The sequence below is a fragment of the Ceratotherium simum genome, chromosome 17 (genome assembly GCF_057802395.1).
Source record: "Ceratotherium simum simum isolate JZ-2026a chromosome 17, ASM5780239v1, whole genome shotgun sequence".
NCBI lineage: Eukaryota > Metazoa > Chordata > Mammalia > Perissodactyla > Rhinocerotidae > Ceratotherium > Ceratotherium simum.
This window is the reverse complement of record NC_141916.1, coordinates 23,632,981-23,654,073: the sequence shown is the minus strand read 5'-3', so window position 1 is coordinate 23,654,073 and position 21,093 is coordinate 23,632,981. Positions and strand designations below refer to the sequence as shown.

The following is a 21,093-nucleotide window of genomic DNA, read 5'->3' as shown; positions in this document are numbered from 1 at the left end:
GTCATCAGGGCTGTGTTCCTCCTGAGGGTTCTAAGGGAAAATCCGTTTTCTTGCCTTTTGCGGCTTCTAGAGACTGCCCATATTCCTTGGCTTGTGGCCCACTTTTATCCTCAAAGCCAGCAATGGCAGGTCTAGCCATTCTCTTACTGCATCACTCCGATACTGACTCTTCTACCTCCCTCTTTCAGATTTAAAAGACCTTTGTGATTACACGGGGCCTACCCACATAATCCAGGATGGTCTCCTTGTCTTCAAGTAGGCTAGCTGATTAGCAACCTTAATTCTATCTGCAACCTTAATTTCCACTTGACTGCAACATAACATGTTCCCAGGTTCCCAGGATTAGGACATGAACATCTTTGAGGGACCACTATTCTGCCTACCACAATATATCTTTGTAAAATGATAAATTTTCAATTATTCTATATTTATATGGCCTACCGCATAAGCTGGTCCTTGCTTTCTATATTTGCTTCATTTTGTATCAAAACCCTTATGCCTCCACTCCTCTGGATTTCTTCCATCGTCTCAAGTGCACCATGCTCATTCCAGGCTCAGGATCTTTGCTCACGCTGTTGCCTTTGTCTGTGGTACTCTTCTCCTCTGAATCCCTGCAGCCCTCTTCTCCAGTCTACTCTTACTTATTCTTCAGCTATCAGCTCAAATGACTCTTCCTCAAAGACAGTTTCCCTGATCCTGTGACTCTCGAAACTAGAATACAGGTTCCCGTTACACCCTTAGTTTTTCTTCACATCATTCATCTTAATGGTGATTAAATTATTATTTCTGTAATTGTTTGTTTAATGACTATTTTTAAGGCACTACGAAGGTAAAGTTCTAATTTATTCATTTGTTATATGCCTAACACCTGGCAGAATAATAATTGCACAACAAAAACTTATTTGAATGAATGAACATGTCTCCTTTAATCCTCATAACAACAATTAATTTTACAATTGAGCGTACTGAAGCTCATAGAAATTAAGTAACTTCGCCACAGTAACCCAACTCAGGAGATGCCACTTGGGTCTATCTGGTTTCTAAGCCCATCTCTTAGTCACTCTGTTATTCTATACTCTTGGGGCACTAATGACCATTGTCCCTAAGTCCAAGGATGCTCACTGACCATCACACTGAAAACAAATACTCACTGCCACCTCATTTTCCTTAATGCAATTACCTTTGCCTAAAGTCAATGGCCTACCACCAAATGCCCAATTGCATTCCTATTTTCAAATACTGACATAAGAGTAGACTTGTGAACATTTTTTTTCCTTTAAAATCTTAAAGTTGTTTAAAAATAATTACTAAACTTATTTTCAAATTACCAACTCAGGAAAAAAAATGCTTTGATTTTGTCTACTTCCCTTTGGGGATTAATGACATTATAAAATCTGTGAACACTTGAAGAAATTTTATTAAACCAACAGATGAAATTATCTACTTTGGGAACCTGGCCAGAAAACTGTTAAAACCAAAGATCTAAAAATGATGCTAACATTGCTAGAAAGTCCTGGAACTGTGCTTCTGTACACTCTCATTCTTGGTCTCTCATGTAGAGAGAGGAAAGAACATTATTATGTCATTATCTTGAAGAACATTTCTTAGACTCTAAACAAGGTAAGTAGAATTCTATTTACAATTGCACTAGTCCTTCAGATTTCAGAACTCTTTACAACTTTTCATTGGTCTTTTCATTGTCAGCATTCAGTCCTCTATTCTTTAAAAATATAAGTGTATTTTTGTGGCTATGAGTCAGACTTATAGCTAGAAATACTTAGAAAATCTTGATATAGATTTCAAACTGTTGCCTGGACACTTTTTTCTTTTGAAAGTTATTATAATTGGTACAGATCAAAATCCACATTCATTAAGGGATGATTTAATATAGCATCTTATTACTTCAATGTCCAAAGCAGCCATAAATCAAATTTCAACAACAAAACAACTTTAGCGATGCTATGCTTGCTGTTATGATAAAAATTAGGCATGACTTTGAAATATATTTCCATTTGGTTTTATTCTGCAGATATAATAAAATATTATAATTATTAATTAACAGTAGATTCATATTGCACAATAATTTACAAAAATTATTTACAAAATACAATTCGTACAAAAAGTACGAATTGCAAGCATCTTAAAAACCAATAAAGAAAAGAATGAAGTAGGCAAAAGGAGAAGCAATATGAAATGAGCAAAAATCATTGGGAAACTATGTGTTCAGATCTTTTTATTTTAAAGCTAAGAGACAAAAGAAGATGGTTATATTACTGCAGGAGAAATATAATGGTTCAAAATCTCTTCCATCTATTTAGAACATATCTGATAGCACAAAGTAACTTATCTGATAGCTTTATACGAAATCTGAGAACATCTCACAGGTTTTGTATTTGTTACTACTCCTGCTATGACATTTTACACACCATTCAAAAATATCTGCAGCACCCTCAATTCACTACAAATTGAATCCATAAAATCTTCAAAGTCTGAAAGCTTTTGTCTCTCTAAAACCCAGGGAATGCAGTGAAGCAGTCGGAAGCAGTCAAAACTGACCCTTAATAACAGTTTCCACATTCTAATAGCAGAGAAAAGACCTTTCCAAGGTAATGCAGAACTACCATACAGGCCCAAAGGTCCACCTATTGTCAATTTCAGAATCTAAATCTTAGAATAAAAGAAATCAATACATCAGTAATGGATGCCTCCTGAGAACACAGCAGGCAGCAAATCTTTTGCTGATTGATTAGCTATATAAAATAAGGTTCATAATCTGGCAGGAAATGAAATTTTACATCTTCAGATCTCCTAAACTATATTTGTTAGGCATCTACTCTGTCTAAATGTTGGGCTTGGTACCAACAAGAAGACAAAAACAACCAATTCATCAATGTGCACTGATATCTAGTTACTATGGACAAATCAACAAAAACATATTTCAGGAGCCTCATGTATTTGCAACACAATGCCTACCTTGAAGAACTGGTAATTTCAATAAAAATGAATATTAAACATTCCTTTAAAAAAATTAACCAGGAAAAGACATTGGTCCCTTGAGACTATTTCCTAGAAATTGTCTAATGGCTAGCATCACAACATAAAATGCACGGTCCTGAAGGTTTCTGTTTGTGACAGCTCAGACGCTCTTCAGAGGAAGCCAGGAAGAACACTAATATAACTTAAAGGAACTTTGAAAATTCTAAGTGCACTTCACTACCGTTTGTTTATTAAGACCTTTAGCTTCTGTAAAGCTTTCCAGTTACTCAAATTAGCAGTCTTGAAATAACTTTATTTCCAGTTCACAGGGATTGAAAATCAAGGATTAAAAAAAGGAAGAAAAAGAAAAAAACAAAAGCTTAACCCTAATGACACTTCTATTCCACTCTGTGAATTCTGCTGACAGTCTAGTCCGATTTCCTTTATTAGATCTGGTCATTGTTTTCAAAAGATTCAATACCCAAGCCCCACCCCCACCCTCCCAAAAAAGACCTTTAACTAAATAAAATATTATTATAAATATTTTTCACAATAAAAACCTTTAGGGGACTCACCATAATTAAAAGAGAAAATTACATTTTAGTTTCCTATAAGAGTAAACTTGTTCTAAATAAATGCAACACATGTCAGATTCCTCCTTTTCCCACTGTAAGCTTTGGTGTTACTGTCCATGGTGACACATACTGGCTATATCAGGCAACAACACCACTACAGAAACACTGAAGTTTTATTTTATGCCCATTTCTTGGTGGCAGATTTGCCAAAGTGGTTTCATTTTGCATATCCAACTCTTTAGTAATTATGAGTTGCACTTCTTTTGAAGTCATGGCAACAAAATCACACAAGAAAAATCTGGATGGGATGGGGAGAAGACGCTTTAGTCAGTTCATCAGATATGTTAAACCAAACTCCGTTTCTCTTTTGCCTTCATCCATACTTCACGGTATATGAAACCAGTCTTTCTGTATGTGTTCGGCTACCCTTTAGAAGCATCTTTCCACAAACCAAGCATTCTTCAAAAGCTTTAGTAAATCAAAGTCGAAAGCTGAAGGCTTGATGCACTGGAATTTGCTTCTGACTACACACTATATTTAAATATAATTTGAAATGTAGACATTTGTGCATAACCAATGTCCACTAACTTCAAAAAAAGTTTTAAAATCCTAAGTATACAATTAATGGTGATACAAGGTATACTTTTGAATTAACATTTACTTGAAATATTTTCAAAATAATTTTTAAGAGAATATTATTCCTTTTCTCTTGTCATTGATGGAGAAGAAAGAATCATGATCTTTCAGCAACAAATCTTGTCTTAAATATATTGTGTTTGTGATATATAGTATATCAAACTATTGAGAGGTATTGATTTTTCCGCAAAGCTACATAAAGAAATTCCTCCCAACTGGGCACCATTGTACCAGAAACTTTTAGAGAGCAGTGTCTTAACTAAGATTAAGCTATCCTATTTCCTATCTAAATCAATTTCACCCAAATGAGGCGTTTGCGTTATAATTCATTGTTCCCCAGACTCTAAGATCAACCATCTGCCATTGGAGTTTCTGCTCAGTAATTAAGGGACTATCCATTAGAACTGGCAAGAGTACAAAGTAAGAAGGAGGAGGGGGCGAGAGGGGAGAAAACCCAAGCCACTTTAAAAAGACATGGAAGGTGTGTGTGCCTCACACTGACCCCTCCATCAGTATCAGCTCGGATTCTGTCACCCATGAGGCAATAGAGAAGTTAGGAGGAGCGGCGAGACCAAATCCCCCGGGGTTATCCGAACTGAAACCGCACTGGGGTCTCAGCACGCTCTTCATACCTTGAAAGAGAAAGGCTTTCGTCCCATTATGCAGCCCGGGGACCTGGCGCACTCCGGTCGTGGACTCCCCAAGTTCTAACTCTGTTAAGACGTCAATCTGTAGGGAGGGGTCCACACCAAGCCCCCAAACTGGTGGGAGTGGGGGAGGGGGGAGGAAAGAAAGAAAAAGCTCCATCAAAATACAAGCCTTTTGCTCCAGGGCAGCAAAGAACCGCGTCTTGGAGACAATATTGGAAACTGACTACAGAGGCTACTCCCTCCGCCGCCGCCAAGAGCCTTACCTGAGATCAGCAGCCAAGCTTTAAATAGCGGAGCACCCAGTCCCATTTCCGTGACCTACTTTAAACCCCTCTCGATGCAAAGTTCCCCCTCGGCCCTCAGACCCTGGACTAGGAGTGTGACCCGCCCTGCCGTCTGCAAGGCAAGCATAAACGAAATCTAAATCCAAACCCGCCCCCTACTCCAAGCTTCCCACTCCAGACCTACTTCGGGGGGAGGAAAAGCGAGGCGTCCCCAGCCAGCTCGGGCTGCCCCGAGGTGGGGGCCATCCCTTCCCCCCGCCCCAGCTCTGCGGCCACTCACCTGCTCCGAGACCGAAGATCAAACAGAATGTTCTCAGTAAGACCCGAGACTCCATGGTGTGGATCTGCTCAGTCCATCGTCTCCCTCTTTAAAAATAAAAATCGAACAGGTTCTTGGAATCAAGCGGGAAAATAGCGTTTGTCTCTCCTGCCACTGCCTCGGATTTACTGATTAGTAGGATTAGTACGATTTGGTTGCCTAAGAAAAAAAAGGGAGGACCCCCCAGGCACGTGAAGAACTTAGACCCTCCAATGCGCACATCATTCCCACACGCAGAGCCGAGGCGGCGGCGCGGGCTGGGCGGGGGCCCAGAGGGAGGGGTCGCGCTCGCCCGGGGCTTCTCCGCCGGGGAATTTGCTCCGCAGCCGAATAAAAGCAGCCGAAGGCACGCACACCAGAGGAAGGGAGACGGCCCCAAGAAAGCCGGGGTTGGGGCGGCCCGGCACCCGCCCCTCTCCCACGCCGCCCGAACCTGTTGTAAAAGCAGAGACAATGGAGAGAGCGCCCGGAGACGCGCGGAGGAGAGACGGCTCCTCCGGAGAGGGAGGGGCGGGCCCGGGGAGGCGGGGAGAGGAGGGGAAGGGAGGGACCGCCGAGGGCGAGGCCCCGCGCTCCGCGTCCCTCTCCGCACGGGCTCCTCGGTCTCCAAGCCCCGTCTAGCGAGCCCTGGAGCAGCTGCAGCCTCCGCCCTCCTCCCTAGTTCCCTCGCTGACCCAGGCGACGCCAACCTCTTTTTGGGATCGAAAGATCTAAATTCAAGGTGCTGAGTTGATGGGTGGTCTTTGCTCTCACCTCTCGATTTCGGGCGCGTGTCTTGAAAGACCGACGGAGAGAGAGAAAGGACTACCCAGACGCAGAAGGCGAGGCTAGAAGGAGGTGTGCTCGCCCGCCCTTTAGGCAAAGGAGGGAAGCCCGCGTACAATCGTGCACTGGGCTCCGGAGGAACCCCGGAGACTGGAGAGGGGACTCCCTCTCGGGGACATGCGGAGGAAGGCTGCCAAAGCACGCTAGACTCCCGAGGTAGGGCTAGACAAAATAGAGAGAGACGGGTGGAGACGGGTGGCGAGCCTGGGAAGCCCTGCGTGTCCTAGGGGAGAGGTTCCCCGCCCAGGGCGGGGCACTGGCGAGCTTCTCCGCCGCAGAGAGCGCAGGAGACAACTTAGCCGGGAACTGCTGGACAGCTCCGGGACCTCGCGCGCCCCCTGCCAAACACAACGCCCAGACCCGGGCTCTGGTTCTTCGGGACAACCCACAGCAGGAGGCAAGGGCAGCAGAGCCAGCGTGCCTGCCCACGCCGAAAAGAATAGATGATAGATAGATAGATAGATAGATAGATAGATAGATAGATAGATAGATAGATAGATAGATAGATAGATAGATAGATAGGTGAGAGAGAGGAGTGAAGGAAATAAGCAGAAGATGGAGCCTGGGCAAGAGAGAATAGCCAACTCTTGTTGACCATACTTATGCAGGCTCTACCCACCCTTCATCATACACACCAGGATCATAAAAGTGAGGTCATTTGAGATCTAATTCTCAGTAGGCAAAAGTATATTCAAAGTCAATGGCACATAATATTTTTCAACATAGCCCTAAAATATTGAGGGAATTTTTGAATAACAACATTCAACTCCCATACTGAAAAAGTATGAGTTTCAAAAGTGATTAAAATGTCTATGAAGATGGAATAACATAGAAGAATTATGAGCCAAGATATGTGGGCAGATAACAAATTTGTGCTGTTTTAATCCACTAAATTTGTGGTATATTTCTGGCTACCAGAAATATATAGAAAATTAATATAACTACTAACCACATAATGAAAAGTTCAGTCAAAATAGTAGACTCTACCGACCCTGAGAGGATCCCTTTCTGCCATAAATGCATCTCAAAGCTAAATGGAATGTTCCAGAATTTTTTATTCACAGAGCTTTAAATAAAAAAAGAAAGAAGGAAAATTCCCAGATGCTAGGGGAAAAGAAAGGTAACTAGAGATTGGCGGAGAAGGAGTAACTGATGCAATGATTGCAAGAGGGCAGGACATAGGGTTTCAGACTCAATAGGGACCGTTAAGACAACGGGGTAGGATTTTAACATCGACACAAGAACTGGAAACAATTAATTATAGCCAAAGCCAGAAGAGGAGAAGTTGTTACTTATCCTTCTGATAAAAATAGGGAGCTTTGAAGGATTATACTATCTATAAAAAGAAACTTTAAAAATTTTGCACATTGGCCTAACAAATGACAGAAATGCTTGCCATAGGTGGAAAACAAAGTCATCTATAATAAATGTCAAATCTCAAGCCGTGCCACCCGCAGGTAAATGGTCCAAAATGACACTCTCCCCAGGTATAGGAATTCTAAAAACAAAAATTAGAATAAAACCCCCAGAATCTCCTGAAGAAGCAAATGTAAAACTTTTATTAAGGGACCTTCCACAACCTCTGACATATAAGAAGAAAATTTCTGATGAGGATAAAATCACAATAGAATAATAATAAGTTGCAATGAAATAAAATACACGAAAGACAGAAGATGCACACAAAGAAAAAGAGAATTAGTATCTCATGAACTCAGAATATCAGAAAAATTTGATTAACACTATAAAATAAGTATGTTTAAATGTTTAAATAATCAGAGGGTCTTTTTTAAAGGAGTAGGAAAAATAATGAAAATACAGAATTGCATGAGAAAAGATTAGGCAGATTTCAAAGAAAACCACATAGAACTTCTGGAAATAAAAGTATATTTAAAGACAATATTGAAAAACCTTTGGCTATAAAAATCAGCAATAAAATAGAGCTGAAAATTAGTGAACAAAAAATCTGGGATCAAAAAATGAGATCTGAGAATATTACTGAGAATATCACAAGAATGATAAAAAAGATGGAAAACATGAACAAAACACGAATGTTAGAATTAAAAGATCCAACACACAGCTACTTTAGAGATATGGAATAAGAGACTAGAGAGAATGGAAACAGAGAGTGTTATAGGAAATATTTAAACAAATAAGAGTGAAAAGCTTTCAAAAATTAAAGAATGACATAAGATTCTAATTCTGGGTAAGATGGAATAAGCACACTTCACCCTCTCATTCCCACTGAATGCTATCAAACCTGCATAGAATGCATCGAGTTGTTGAAGACTCTAAAAATTAAATAGTAGCAGGAAAATTGAAACAGGAGAGCAGAGTTTGAGGTACCACCATAGCAACACTGAGTACTCTAAGAAACAGTCCACCACCCAAGTCACAGACTGCCTCTTGATGGTACACACATGGGGTAAATCTGAATACACTACATTACAAAGCCTTTGAAATCACACCAAAAGAAAGCTAGTCAAAATCTGCAGTCTAAATCCAACAGGGTCAATTGTCTGCTTTAAAAAAAAATACGCCATTCTCCATAGTACTTAACAAAATTCAGAGTCTCATAACATAATATTAAAATGTTCAGGATATAATCTGAAATTATTTGGCATATGAAAAACCATGGAAACATCAACTTACATGAGAAAAATACAATCAACAGACACCAATGCCAAGATGACCCAGATATTGGGATTATCTGGGAAAGACATTAAAGAAGCTATTATAAAAATACTTCAAAAAGTAAGAGCAAACACTCTTGAAACAAATGAAAAGACAGAAAGTAGCAGCAAATAAATAGAAGATATACAAAAAACCAAGTGGAAATTCTAGAACTGGAAAGCATAATAACTGAAATTTTAAAAACTCATTAGAATGGGCTCAGTAGCAGAATGGCGATAACAGAAGAGTCAGTGAGCTTGAAGACAGATCAATTGAAATGATTCAATCTGAACAACAGAAGGAAGTTTTTTTTTTTAATAAATATAGCAGCAGAAACCTGTGGGACAAAACCAAAAGAACCTTAATGTCATCAGAATCTCAAGAGAGGAGAAAGTTCAGTGCCAAAAAAAAGTATTTCAAGAAATGAATGAGCAGGTAAATAAACGTGTGAGTGAGCAGGGGGTGTTCAGGTCGTCCTTATCCTTTCCTGTGCAGGCTGACTCCCAACATTCACAGTGCTAAGGGACTTGTTGGGAAGACTGGCCATCGCTCATAATCACATAATAGGAAAGCTTGAAAAGTTCTCATTTTGCAAACCAAGACACAGACAAGTCAAGTAATTTGTTCAAAATCACACAACTAATTAATTTCAGAGCTAGCACGTAAGCCTCATTCTCCTAATTTATTCATTTACTCAACAGATATTTACTATGTGATAAGCACCATGCTCCGTGTCTCAGATCAGCAAATCTCAACTAGGGTCCAGACACCACTTTGGCCAAAGGGACCTTACGAAGAGTCACAGATTAATCTAAAAATATAACTGCTGCCTCTAGATCTTCCAAGAAAATGATGCACAACCCTCATGGACTTTCATGAGCAGCTACAGGAAGTGTTACGTAGGCCCCAGCTATACCTCTCTGACCAAACCTCTCACCATCTCCCCCTCACTAACTCGAGCACTTCCTGAGTGTTCCTTGAACCATCCAAGCATGCTCCTGCCTCAGGAACTTTGCATATCCGGTTTTCTGTCTGGAATGCTCTTCTCCCACCCACTTCTTTCAAATGCTTCACTTCTTTCAAATGTCACCTTCTTAGCAAGGCCTTCCCAAACAACCCTATTCAAAATTGCAACCCCTCCTATATATACCCAGCCCTTCCCATCCCCGTTCCTTGCTCACTTTTACTTATTTATATATTTACTATATATTTGCTTATTTGTTTACAGTCTATGTCCCCCTACTCCAGGATATAAGCTCCATTTTTCACAGGTTTTATTCACTGCTTTATTCTTAATACCTACAATAGCACCTGGCACATTGTAGGTGTCAGTAAATATTTGTCGAATACATGAATAATGTATATAAACACACCTAGCATGTGTCTGGAATACAGTAGGCATTCAATAAATTGTAGCTATTATTATCTAGAATTTACTAGAGTGAAAGTCTGCAAACTATCATCAACAGGCTGTAATCCTCTAAGGCATGCAAAACGTCCTCATTAACTTCTACAGAACATTCTACCTAGTTGCTAAGATATGGCAAAAGCCTGCCTCTTTCATGTCTAGATCACTACTATATATTCAAAATGGGTTCAAAAAATGATTTTTGATGGAAATCTAAGTTTCTAAGTGAAATCTCCTCAGTAAAGTTTGCAGCAGTTTTGTAACATGATTTTTTTAGCAACGAAAAGAAATTGACAACTTATTTTTGCTTGTTATTTATCTCAGTCCTTCAGGTTCTTACTGATTGTACACAAGAATTACTTGTGTACAAGTAATGCAATCAAAATGCATCCAACTTAGGATAAAGCATAGACATTCTTTTCATTTCCTTTACTTTCCTCCCTCTCCCACTGCAAATTGTATCAACGTGACTGACAACTATTTTGCCAACATTACAAGTGTATTTTTCAACTTTTTCCTCTTCTATTCCCTTTACTCACATACCAAATTATTTTTTTCCTTTGGTTTGACTATCGTAGCATCCTTCTGTAGGTGATATATTATTTTAATCCACAAAATTCATGTGTGAATGTAACTTTATTTTCTATGCCTCATATTCAATTTCAGACCTCACTTTTTCCTGGTGAAAGAATAATAACTGTTGTTAGCAAGCGCTTACTGTGTGTTGGACATTGTCCTAAGAGAATTAATGCACTAATTCTCATGATAGTCTTATGAGGCACCCATATTACAGATGAGCCAAGTGAGGCATAGAGAGGTTAAAGGTCTTCACTATGGTCATACAGCTGATCGTGGTAGAGCTGGGATTCAAACATAGGTAGTGTGACTCCAGAGTTAATTCTCTTAGCCACTCCACTATAGCTATACCTCTTTTAAAAGTTGCTAGGGGGCTGGCCTGGTGGCATAGTGGTTAACTTCACGTGCTCCACTTTGGCAGCCAGGGTTCGCAGGTTCGGATCCTAGGTGCAGACTGACACACTGCTTGTCAAGCCATGCTGTGGCAGTGTCCCATGTACAAAATAGAGAAAGATGGGCACAGACGTTAGCTCAGGGCTAATCTTCCCAGCAAAAAGAGGAAGATTGGCAGTGGATGTTAGCCCAGGGCTGATCTTCCTCACCAAAAAAAAAAAAAAAAAAAAAGTTGCTAGAAAACTTAATCTAGTGAATTCCAGGCTGATTCAATCACTTTTGTTTTTTTCAGGTCATTTCCAGTTTAAACTCAGTTCAAATTCTCCCCCTCCATATCATTGCCCTCAAGGGTGCATATATTTTCATCAGGACAGTGGTGGAAAAGGCGTCTTCTCCATCATCACCCTTCCAGATTAGGGTGTACTACTTGTGTCTAAATTCCCCACTTTGCCCATTTGCCCCCTTCTGAGGTGGTCCTCACTCAGAGGACAACCCTTGCTCCCTCTCCCCTGCCACTCTGGCCACAGCTTTTTGAGTTTGATGGATCTGCCAGATATCTAAGTAGTAATGTCAAATAGACTAGAACCAAGAAGAGAGGTCTGACCTAGCCCAGAGATGGTCATTGAAGCCACGGGAGCAGATCTTGCTAAAAGTCTCCATGCTACCTGGCAGATCCAAATGCAATATGCGCTCCCCCAGAAAGGTCATGTTCTTGAAGTTCTCCTGCAGGACAAATCGATAAAGGGCCCTCCCCTCTCAGCTCAGCCACTGCCACCGCCCAGGTGCATCAGGACCATGTCCCTTAAGAGCCAAAGTCTTTTCCATTATTACTGTTGTTGCTGTTGTCATCATCATTGCTATTTCATTGTTGAATTTTTGTTCATCCTTAATTTTTTTTACGTGTTATTGATCTCTTTAAAAAATTTATTTTATTTCCATGACAGATTTTTTTTCCCTCTGTGGGTCAGGATGCTGTATAGAAAAAGCTCTTTCCACCTTTCCCACCAGACTGAAAGCTCTGGAAGCACAGGGCTTGCATCTATCTTACTCATGGCTGCACGGTTAAGGGCAAACATAATGCCAAGCAGTAACTTCAGGGCTCAAAGTTACTACTTGTTTAAACTTGTATTTGTTTTAACAAGTTGAAATGGAATTTCATCTCCCTCTTCTTAATTACTTAGAATATGGATCCATACTTTGCCTTAAGAGGACCTCAGAACAATATTTTTTACAAATTATATGGATATATTTATTGAATATATTGGCAAAGTACACTATAATTTAAATACTAAAGACTTGTTTTCAAATATGTCTTAGAAATGGAAAGAGCCTATTCCAACAGCGTGTTCATGACGCTGTGCTTTTCTTTCTAACCCCTGGTAATTGTTCTGTACTGCGTGACGTATCTGGCAAACCTGTGAGGCTGCAACCAAGCTGAGAGAATATGGGTATGGTTGGAAATAGGATTCCATCTTTTTTAAAAATGTGAGCATCTGAAAAAGGAATCGGTATGTGAAGGTCAATCTACAAAAGCACATGAGTGAACAGTTGAATGGAATGACTAGAGTAGAAGTAAAAACATCACCAGACTGACGGACGGCATTCAAAGTTTCCACTGCCAATGCCACCACGGTCCATTTGGACAGGTCAAAGAGCCTTCTCCATCACCACCACCATGCCACCATCCTCATCATAGTCATATAAATATCTAACACACACAAAGCGCCTACCAGCTTTCAGGAAGCTGTGCTTAAAAGTTTTCATAGGTTATTTCGTTCAGTCATCACAAGAGCCCTACAAGGTAAATGTTATTATTATCATCAAACTATTACAGATGAAGAAACCAAAGCTAGAGAAACTAGGTAACCTGCCTAAGGGCAACATTAAGTAAGGGGCACAATTGGACTTTGAGTCTTAACTATTTGATTCCAAAACTCAAACTTTATTTTTTTAACATCATAATCCTGGAGAAGACGTTAGTTTAACTCATTTGGAGATTCACATACCAAAGAAACTGTTATTTACAACACTCTATCAGGACATACATGCATTTGTTTGCCAGGGCTGCCACCACAAACTGGGTGGCTTAAAACAACAGAAATTTATTCTCTCACAGTTTTGGAAAGTTAAAGTCTGAAATGAAGGTGATGGTCTGAAGCCTGTAGGGGAGGATCCCTTCTTGCCTTTTCTAGCTTCTGGTAGCCTCAGGTGTTCCTTGGTCTGTGGCGGCATAACTCCAATCTCTGCCTCCAAGACCCAAACTCTTAATCAGTTCTTTCTATCAAACCTTTCTGAGTCTCAATTTTCTCACTCATTTTCTCTATCAGAGATTAAGTTAAATATATCAAGTCCTTTTCAGCTCCAAAATTCTATTATTCTAAATAAAACATGGCCAAATTAACCCTTCACATATTTAGTAATTATACATAATCACATAAGCATGATTTTGCTAATAATAGTTTAGCATAAAAGGTCATCCCTCACTTAAATGACAGTTACTAACATTATTTTAACACTGTTAACTCAAGTGTTTCTGGGATCTGATTGGTACCTCTTTACTGCTCAGAGTGGGTGGAGGTTGCAGTATCAGGAACGATTACAGAGGAGGCCCTTGTACCAAGCTGGCTACAGGATCTGACATTAGCTGTGCTCCTGTTCCCAGCCCCTAAGCAAGCCTCACAGCTGGGGTCTCCCAAGCCTCCTAATGGTGAATGTCCACATAGCATCCTAAATAATGAGAAAAACAGCTATCATTGAACCTTCAAAGGCTTCTTCTTGCCCTTAGGACCATGTCTAAAATGCTAAGAAGTGTTTCTCAAACTATCTGTGGTGACAGACTAATTTTTTTTCCAATTTTATTGAGGTGATAGATGAATTTTTAATCTCTAATCCATTGTGAATCAACAGATTAGAGATTTAAAATTTTATCTTTGTAAAGTACAACAAAATGAACTTCTAGAAAAATAAATTTAAAAAGATGGACAAACTCAACAGACCTCAAATTACATTTTAATAAATCAAACCGAACAAACATAACAGGAAAAAATTACAGAAGCTATATATATTATTCATTGCAAGTGTGCAGGAGATTAAAATGGACAATTGCTGATTATGCTCATAATTTTCGTCATTTACAATCATCAAAAACAAAAAGTTATAAAGAAAACAAAACTTCCCTGTGTTAAATTGCTTTGCACACACTTTGAATGAACACTGTGTATATCAATAGTTGAGCTCGTTTTCTGCTTGTTAACTTATCTAGGTTGGATTGACGACAATGCTACTCTCGGGGGATAAGATACATCTGTGTTTTGTTCTAATAACACTCAGAGAAGTCAGTCTCACAAAGGAATATTGACAGAAATGGAAAAAAATGAATTACAGTACGCTCAGGATATTTGTTTTTAATTTTTATCTAAAGTGAAGCAAGTGATGCTATATTTCAAAATCCATCTTTAATCCTTTGTCAGTAAACAGTTACAATTTATCATGTAAAGTCATGGTTGAATTTATATTATCTTCCAAAATTAAAAGGAATGCTGAATCCATCATTTTTTCATTCATATATCTTCTTTTCATAAAAAGTAAAATTCCAAACATTCTATCAAATTTGTAAGTCACTCAAGATCATCAATTATCCCATTGAAACTTTTCGTTAAATTATGAAACATGTCATAACAATCCATAGAAACTGTTCTTCCAAGCTTCTAGCTCTCAATTTTACCCTTCAGTTTTACCTATTATTGAAATACATTTTGCATTCCTTCCTTGCCTGGATGTATTTAGATCATTGAAAATATCACAGATGTCAGATATATAAACAACTCTATGCTGTCCAATTCACCACTTTAAAATGTCGGGATAAAACTGATTTCTTATCTTGCAGAAAGAAGAAGAATTTCTTTTGTGGTTCAAACATTCTCAACAGAATGTTTTCCCTCTATAATCAACATAACTCAAAAACAGTAGCTTATAATTAGCTTTCATATCATTCGCATCATCACATAATAAAGAGAATAATAAGTAGAATTTAACACATTAGCCTTAACATAACTCACAATTTTTACCATGTCACTAAGCACGCTGTCTAGTTCAGCTGACATTTTTCTCTTAACAACTTTCTCGATCAAGGAAGTAGTGTGTTAGATTACAAGCTTCTTTATCTGTGTATTTATTCCAGAATTGTTTTCTATTATTGCAGTTGCACCATTAGAGGATACATCTACATAAAACTTAAGCTGCAAACCACATTAGCTGACACTCACCATGTGCTTAGATATTGTGGTAATATCAAAATGCAACAAGAGTTGCTAAACATTTGCTCTTTATTTATCTCATGTAGACCCATTATCAACAGTTTGGAACCAGCACCACACTTTGAGTAACTTTGATCTACAAGACTCTCCACAATCCATCCCTCACTCAACTCTCCAGTCTCATCCCATCCCACTTTCCCCCTCCCTCTCTATCCTCTGGTCATATATAAATACTCCATGTTCTCTCCTACTTCACCCTCTAGACTTCCATTAGAACTTGCCAGCTTTATAACTGTTTATATCTGTGTTCCCTTCTAGAATGTAACCACCATAGGGCCAGAGACTACATTTACCTTCCTTTATCATCAAATCCCAAATGCCAGGAACATTGCAGATGTTCAATATTCACTGGACAGACTTTTTCTGCAGCAGTTTACAAAGTACAGCCACAAAAATGGCTCATATCTTTAGGAAAAAATATAAAATAACACATTCAGACTCATTGGTAGCAAAAGTACAAAATGACCCCTCACTTTGATAGTACGACTGCCTCCTTCTAGGAACTATTTAGCTCCTGAGCCTTCTGGAGGCAGAAAAAGAAAAGGAATGAAGGAGAAGGAGGTGAGTTGGGATGGGAAGGAGGCCAGAAACAAACGAAGAAAGAGGCCAAGTGAGAACAGCAGTTCAAAAGCAGCTGTTTTCTGTATTTTCCCATTTGCTTCATCTGGAATAGACTTCCATCTCTCACTTTGCATCCCCTCTCTCACTTCATACCCTACCTGATGAACTTCCATCCTTCCTTCAAGACTTACATGATTATCACCTCCCTTACACACACACACACACACACACATATATACACACACAGCTGAGGATGGATGCTCCCTTCTCTCTACTGTATTCTTCAAATCCATAGCGCTCAGTATTCACCTCTGTTGCAACACATATCATATCATTTTTTCAAAGTTGTTTACGTGTCAATCTTCCCTCTACCTAGAACATATCTTCCTTGGGGGCAGGAATTCCTGTTCAGTTTTAAGGTTCCAGTACCTAGTTTAGTGCCTGGCCCGGTGAAGATTTCAATGTATGTTTGCTGATATAATGAATGAATAAGGTTTATGTCTATGTTTCTGGCCATAAGAAGTCACTGGGGGGAGAGAGGTGAGGGATGGAAACAGGAAAGTAGGGAAGGAAACAAAAAAGGATTGGGTGTGGAGTGAGGGATGGAAATTAGGACAGATAGCAGTAAAAGGAACTCCTAAGGGTGAAGTAAATGAGGATAGATATGTGGGAGAAAAAATAGGTAAGAAAAAGGAGGCAAAAAGATCACTGAGTTATTACAAAAAATGCTTTAATATTCTATGAAATGTTATCTCTCTGTCTTTTTCTCTTTACTTGAGTATCCTTGTTCCTTTGCTTATTCATTTATCTTTTCAACCATAATTTATTGAGAATCTACTTTATGGAAGGCATTGTGCTAGGTTCTGGGAATATGGAGATAGAGAACTGAGCTGGTAAGCAGGTAGTTACGATACAGCATGATAAGAGCAAGAATCGAAATTTATATAGAATAGAATAAGGGCAGCAAAGAAGGGCATCTAAACTGCCAGACCTTGCATATTTACCACATGGATGCTTTTGGCCTTTCAGTCAAAGAATGGACTCATAACGTATCAGTCTTTGCCTGAGATGGGTTCCCAGGCTACGCCTTGGGAGGATAAAACATTCTGTGATTTAGAATTTCTTTTCATATTTCTCAGTGTTCAAAGTTAGAGTTTTGTCTTTAATCTGTTTTAATAAAAGTATAAATGACTTTTCTAATTTAAGACATCTTCTAAAGCTAACCAGACAGGTAAATGATTTTTCACATTTTATGGATTATTTTTTCTTCCCACTTTTCTGCAGCAAAGAGATAAATTCTGCCCTACCTAATGTAATAGGGAAAGTACTGATTTCTGAATTTGTTAATTTCACTTTGCTGACATTTTGCCTTGAATTTATAACATAGATTAATAATAGTCTAATGGAATATATCTACCTAACCTGATTTACTAACATTAATATTTGCATTACTGTCATTTCTGTAAAACTTCAAAATTTGATATCCGAGGTCTTCAGCTGGGTGTCTAATTTTTTAAATTGATAATCTGATGATAATTAAGATATCATAATTTATAAATTCTATTCATTTAAAATCATTTAGTGCATACAAGTAAAATAAATGTTTATCTAAGTTCATCTTTATACAAAGAGTTCAGATTAGAAAAAAACATTAAATCTCAATTACATTCTGGTTTCTAAAATAGCATGGTAACACGATGCAGAAGTAAAAACTGAGTGTGCTGCATACTGAATTTTCAATTAACTATTGATACTATTCGCTATGTTTCCATAACTCAAAGAGACTGTGAGGAGGGTGGGTAGAATAGGGAAAGTCCCTTTCTGTAAGAAATTCTAGCTAGAATCCAATCTAGAAGCTGTGATGACTGACATAAAATCTTGGTTAAACAATAGAGAGGGGAGCTAAAAGATACAATGAACAGTAAACATGTGGGTGAGAGGTGTGACTCACAAGGGAGGTGGTAGGAAAAAAGGTGATATTTATTCTCACGTTTGATTGGGTGAAGTCAGCCAGGAGATAGGGCAGGAAGTAGAGAAGAAGAAAGAGGCCCTATGGAGAAAGAAGTCTTCTCCTGCAGGCTTTCCTCTCAGTAGCAGACTGGATTCTTGCTTTGGTGCTAGAAGAGCATCTATTTCCCGTCTCAAGGTGAATGAGAGTTAATTCTGGTCAAAGGGTGATATGATGAGATTACAACTTAGTAAGGGACCATTAGTTCAGTTAAAAGGAACAAAATGCAACAGTTGAAATGCAAAGAGGAAATCCCAATTTGGATCTAAAATTTATATTTATTTTAGCTTTGCTTAAAATTATTCTTTCATTTTCTGCATCTATTTATATAATTGATTAGTATTCATACTGGTGATTAAATTAAAAATATATATTTTTGCAGATGCAAGCAAAATTACAGTTTGGTCTAAATCTCCTTACAAACACATGGAGTTTGTCCTGCAATTGTCACCATCCTAAGTAGCTGAATTAGAAGCCCTAAAGTCACAGTTTTCAAACTCTTTTTAACTCATGTTCCTTTTATAAACATGTGCTCCAAGGGAATTCTGATTCGTATCCACACCACTAAATACGATTTTTGTTGAGTTTTATTTTCTATAGTTTTTATTATGAAATCATTTATCACTGCCCCCACGTTTAATTTGATACCAATACCACCAACCTAGGGCACATCTTTCCACCTTGAGATTCACAGCCTTAAATAAATCATTCAGCCTTTCTTTGGTGGCTTTATATCACCACAACAAATAGAGATGGAGTAAACAACTCGGTTACATTATTATCTAACACGTCTACACAGGTAAACACTGAATTTGAAAATTAATAACACACAATATATACCACTATAAATAGAAAATATTTTGCTATATTTGGTTTTATAAAGTACTATAATCTGATTATTTAGACTAGAGGAAATAAAGCATTTAGTGTGTTATGAAGGAAAAAAAGCAAAAGAGTCTGAGATTTCCATTTAGGTCAAAGTAGTGAAAAGAATAATTACTTTTGAGTAAGATGGGGAGAGGGGCTATCAGGACAAGTCTTAATTTAGCTAAATCAGAAAGCAAGGAGAGGGCCGGCCCCGTGGCTTAGCAGTTAAGTGTGCACGCTCAGCTGCTGGCGGCCCGGGTTCAGATCCTGGGCGCGCACCGACGCACCGCTTCTCCGGCCATGCTGAGGCCGCGTCCCACATACAGCAACTAGAAGGATGTGCAACTATGACTTACAACTATCTACTGGGGCTTTGGGGGAAAAAAAATAAATAAATAAAATTATTAAGAAAAAAAAAACGAAAGCAAGGAGATGTTATTTTTTAAAGGATAAAAGTTGTGCCACTTAACAAAAGTCATGCACTAAGCAATTCTTGATGGTTTCTAAATATATGTGCTATTGTAAGCCAATATGAAATACACAGCAAAGTTTAAAAAAAGAAGAAAATGTGTATTTTTGTTCAAGATATCCAGCTGAGATTAGCTCTATAGGCTTCCTTAAATAAGCTGACTGGAGATTTCTAATATCTCCATCTCTTAATTAAGTGCTCTTTGTTATTAAATGACAGAAATTAACATAATTTTAAAATTTTAATCAAAATCAACTAACATTTCTTAAAGGAATTCTATGGCTAAGGTATACACAAAAGTGGTAAAAGCTACAATAATGTATATTTCTAAGGGCACATGCACTTAAGGAAGATGTAGTCTAGTCACAGATATATATATATATATACGTATACACATGAAAACTATTGGACAAAGCAAAATGTAATTCCTTCTAAAGGAGAAAAATTACTCAAAGTACTAGAGAAACACAGAGGACAAAGGCAATAGATGAACTGGGAGACCAGAATTTTCTGGGAAGACAGAGTGTTTGACCTGTGCTTTAAGGTAAATGAGTTGGTTTTCAAAGGGTAGAAAGGAGAATGAGGGATATTCTAGACGGATGGCACATCAGAAGCAAATGTTTCCTCCCTGTCTAAAGAATAAAAATCTAGTTTAGATGCAGACGATGGACAAGTAAGAGATAAGGATGGACAGGTAAGTGAAGCCCACAGCTTTGAAAGCCACAGTGATTCTGTATTTGATCCTGAAGACAACAGGAAACTGCTGAAAGTTTTTAAGCACAAGAGTGATTCAATCAGAGAAGAACTTTAAAATGTTCTTTGTTCTTTTGTGCAAGTAAATACTAAATATATTATTGACATTATGCTATAAATACAATCAAATTTCCAGGATACGAAAAAGTAAAGCTAAAGAGAAACAATTTAAGGAAAGGGATAGGATCACTAGTCATTACATTTTGAAATAAGGTGGCCTGATAGTTCATTGGGGATCTGGTTATTCCATCGTGATTCTCCAGAGGACATTGTCCAATGAGGGTCAGACACAGTTTGGGGAGGAGAAAAAAGGACCCTGACCACTAAATGACTAGACCAAATTTTCTCCAGCTTTATGAGTTTAAAAAGAGAATTCTTATCTGTAAGAGTTCTGATGATGTAGATTTTTTTCTTGTACTTTTATGTTTATTTTTATATTTTTCCTAGGATATTCTTTATTCCTTCTTCTATTGTAGTTGTATTGGTAAACTGGCATTTTCTCATTATCTATTTTTAATGTATTTTTTATTTTTTGACAATTTTCTGTTTTATGTAGTATCTTTAATACATACTTTTAAATTTTCCTTTTTGATACTTATTATTCTAAGCATGAGTTCTCAGGACTGTTTATAAATATTATCTGAGATGACTCTAATTTCCAAATATGTTTCTTCTGTAGCATACGCTCCTTTCAGTAGTATAGGTTTTTACAGTGAGTATTCAGTGAGACCGGACTGACCAAGAAAAACACAGAGATCAGAAAATGGGTAAGGAATTGATGAATATAATCTTTCTTTAATATCTGGT

The 21,093-nt window shown here is 38.2% G+C and overlaps 1 protein-coding gene across 4 annotated transcripts in view; it reads right to left on the bottom strand.

Annotated features, from left to right (window-relative positions):
- The window catches only part of NELL2 (neural EGFL like 2), a 352,025-nt gene that overhangs the window by 299,876 nt on the left and 31,056 nt on the right, over nucleotides 1-21,093 (bottom strand). For 2 of the 4 annotated variants that reach the window (XM_087442529.1, XM_087442528.1), the window contains exons 2-3: nucleotides 5,402-5,487; nucleotides 4,820-4,948 (exon numbers count right to left, since the gene is read on the bottom strand). In XM_087442529.1, the coding sequence (XP_087298655.1) occupies nucleotides 4,820-4,948; nucleotides 5,402-5,456 (184 nt within the window). In that variant the 5' untranslated portion in view covers nucleotides 5,457-5,487. Of the gene's footprint in view, nucleotides 1-4,819; nucleotides 4,949-5,401; nucleotides 5,488-5,873; nucleotides 5,937-6,193; nucleotides 6,213-21,093 lie in introns of those variants that run through there. The other 2 variants (XM_004428919.3, XM_004428916.3) reach the window with 2 other exon arrangements.